This window comes from Charadrius vociferus, unplaced genomic scaffold (genome assembly GCF_000708025.1).
Source record: "Charadrius vociferus isolate BGI_N301 unplaced genomic scaffold, ASM70802v2 scaffold390, whole genome shotgun sequence".
Classification (NCBI taxonomy): Eukaryota; Metazoa; Chordata; class Aves; order Charadriiformes; family Charadriidae; genus Charadrius; species Charadrius vociferus.
Window position 1 is genome coordinate 1,833,571 of NW_009646433.1, and position 736 is coordinate 1,834,306.

The 736-nt window shown below is 53.5% G+C and overlaps 1 protein-coding gene across 1 annotated transcript in view; it reads left to right on the forward strand.

Moving 5' to 3' along the window:
* The window catches only part of ADAM8 (ADAM metallopeptidase domain 8), a 19,199-nt gene that overhangs the window by 15,637 nt on the left and 2,826 nt on the right, over positions 1 to 736 (forward strand). Inside the window, exon 13 of the mRNA XM_009881745.1 lies at positions 1 to 90. This exon is cut by the window's left edge and continues 4 nt beyond it. Within this exon, the coding sequence (XP_009880047.1) occupies positions 1 to 90 (90 nt within the window). The remainder of the gene's footprint in view (positions 91 to 736) is intronic.

Here is a 736-nt window from a genome sequence, read left to right on the forward strand (position 1 = left end):
GTCCCCAGGGCGGATGAGCTGTACGGGGGGCCGGTGTGCGGGAACCAGTTTGTGGAGCGGGGAGAGCAGTGCGACTGCGGCACGCCGGAGGTAGGGTTGCTCTCCGAGAGCCCAGGAAGGAGGGTGGGTGGCAGGGACCTGAGACCTGTCATTTGGACTCACAAAAGGTTGTGCAAGCCTCTTCCCTGGCCATTGTGCTTTGCAAGGCTCACCTTCCTTATGTTCCTGATGCTTCTGCTAAAAAATAACTTACGGAGGATTTGTTACTTTGGATGTGTGCCCCCCCCACCCCTTCACCTAACCAGAGCAGGAGCATGACTAGGAAAGATGGACATCTCCCCAGGATATCCTCCAAAGAGATGATCCAAGGAAGGGGACATCATGACATGTTGTTCTTTTGAGAGCTGTGCACAGTGTTTCCTCATGCATAGCGGCCCATCATTGTGTCTCAGGGGGCAGATTTGAGACAAATGGCCAGGCGATGTCTCTGGGATAAAGCCCTGGGTCACAGCCTTGCTCTGGGACCTGAAGGCATGCTCCTCCGATGCAGAGAGCACAGGCATCCTCCTGTTTTCTCCTTCCTGGAGATGTGGAAGGGTGCCACCACGGAGCAAGGGCCCACATCACGACCCATCTTCTGGAAAAAAAAAAAAAAAACAAACCAAAAAAAACCCCTATTATTGTCCTGTGGTTTGGGGTTGGTAACAAGGGGAAAAAGGGCGAGGGAAAGGTTCAC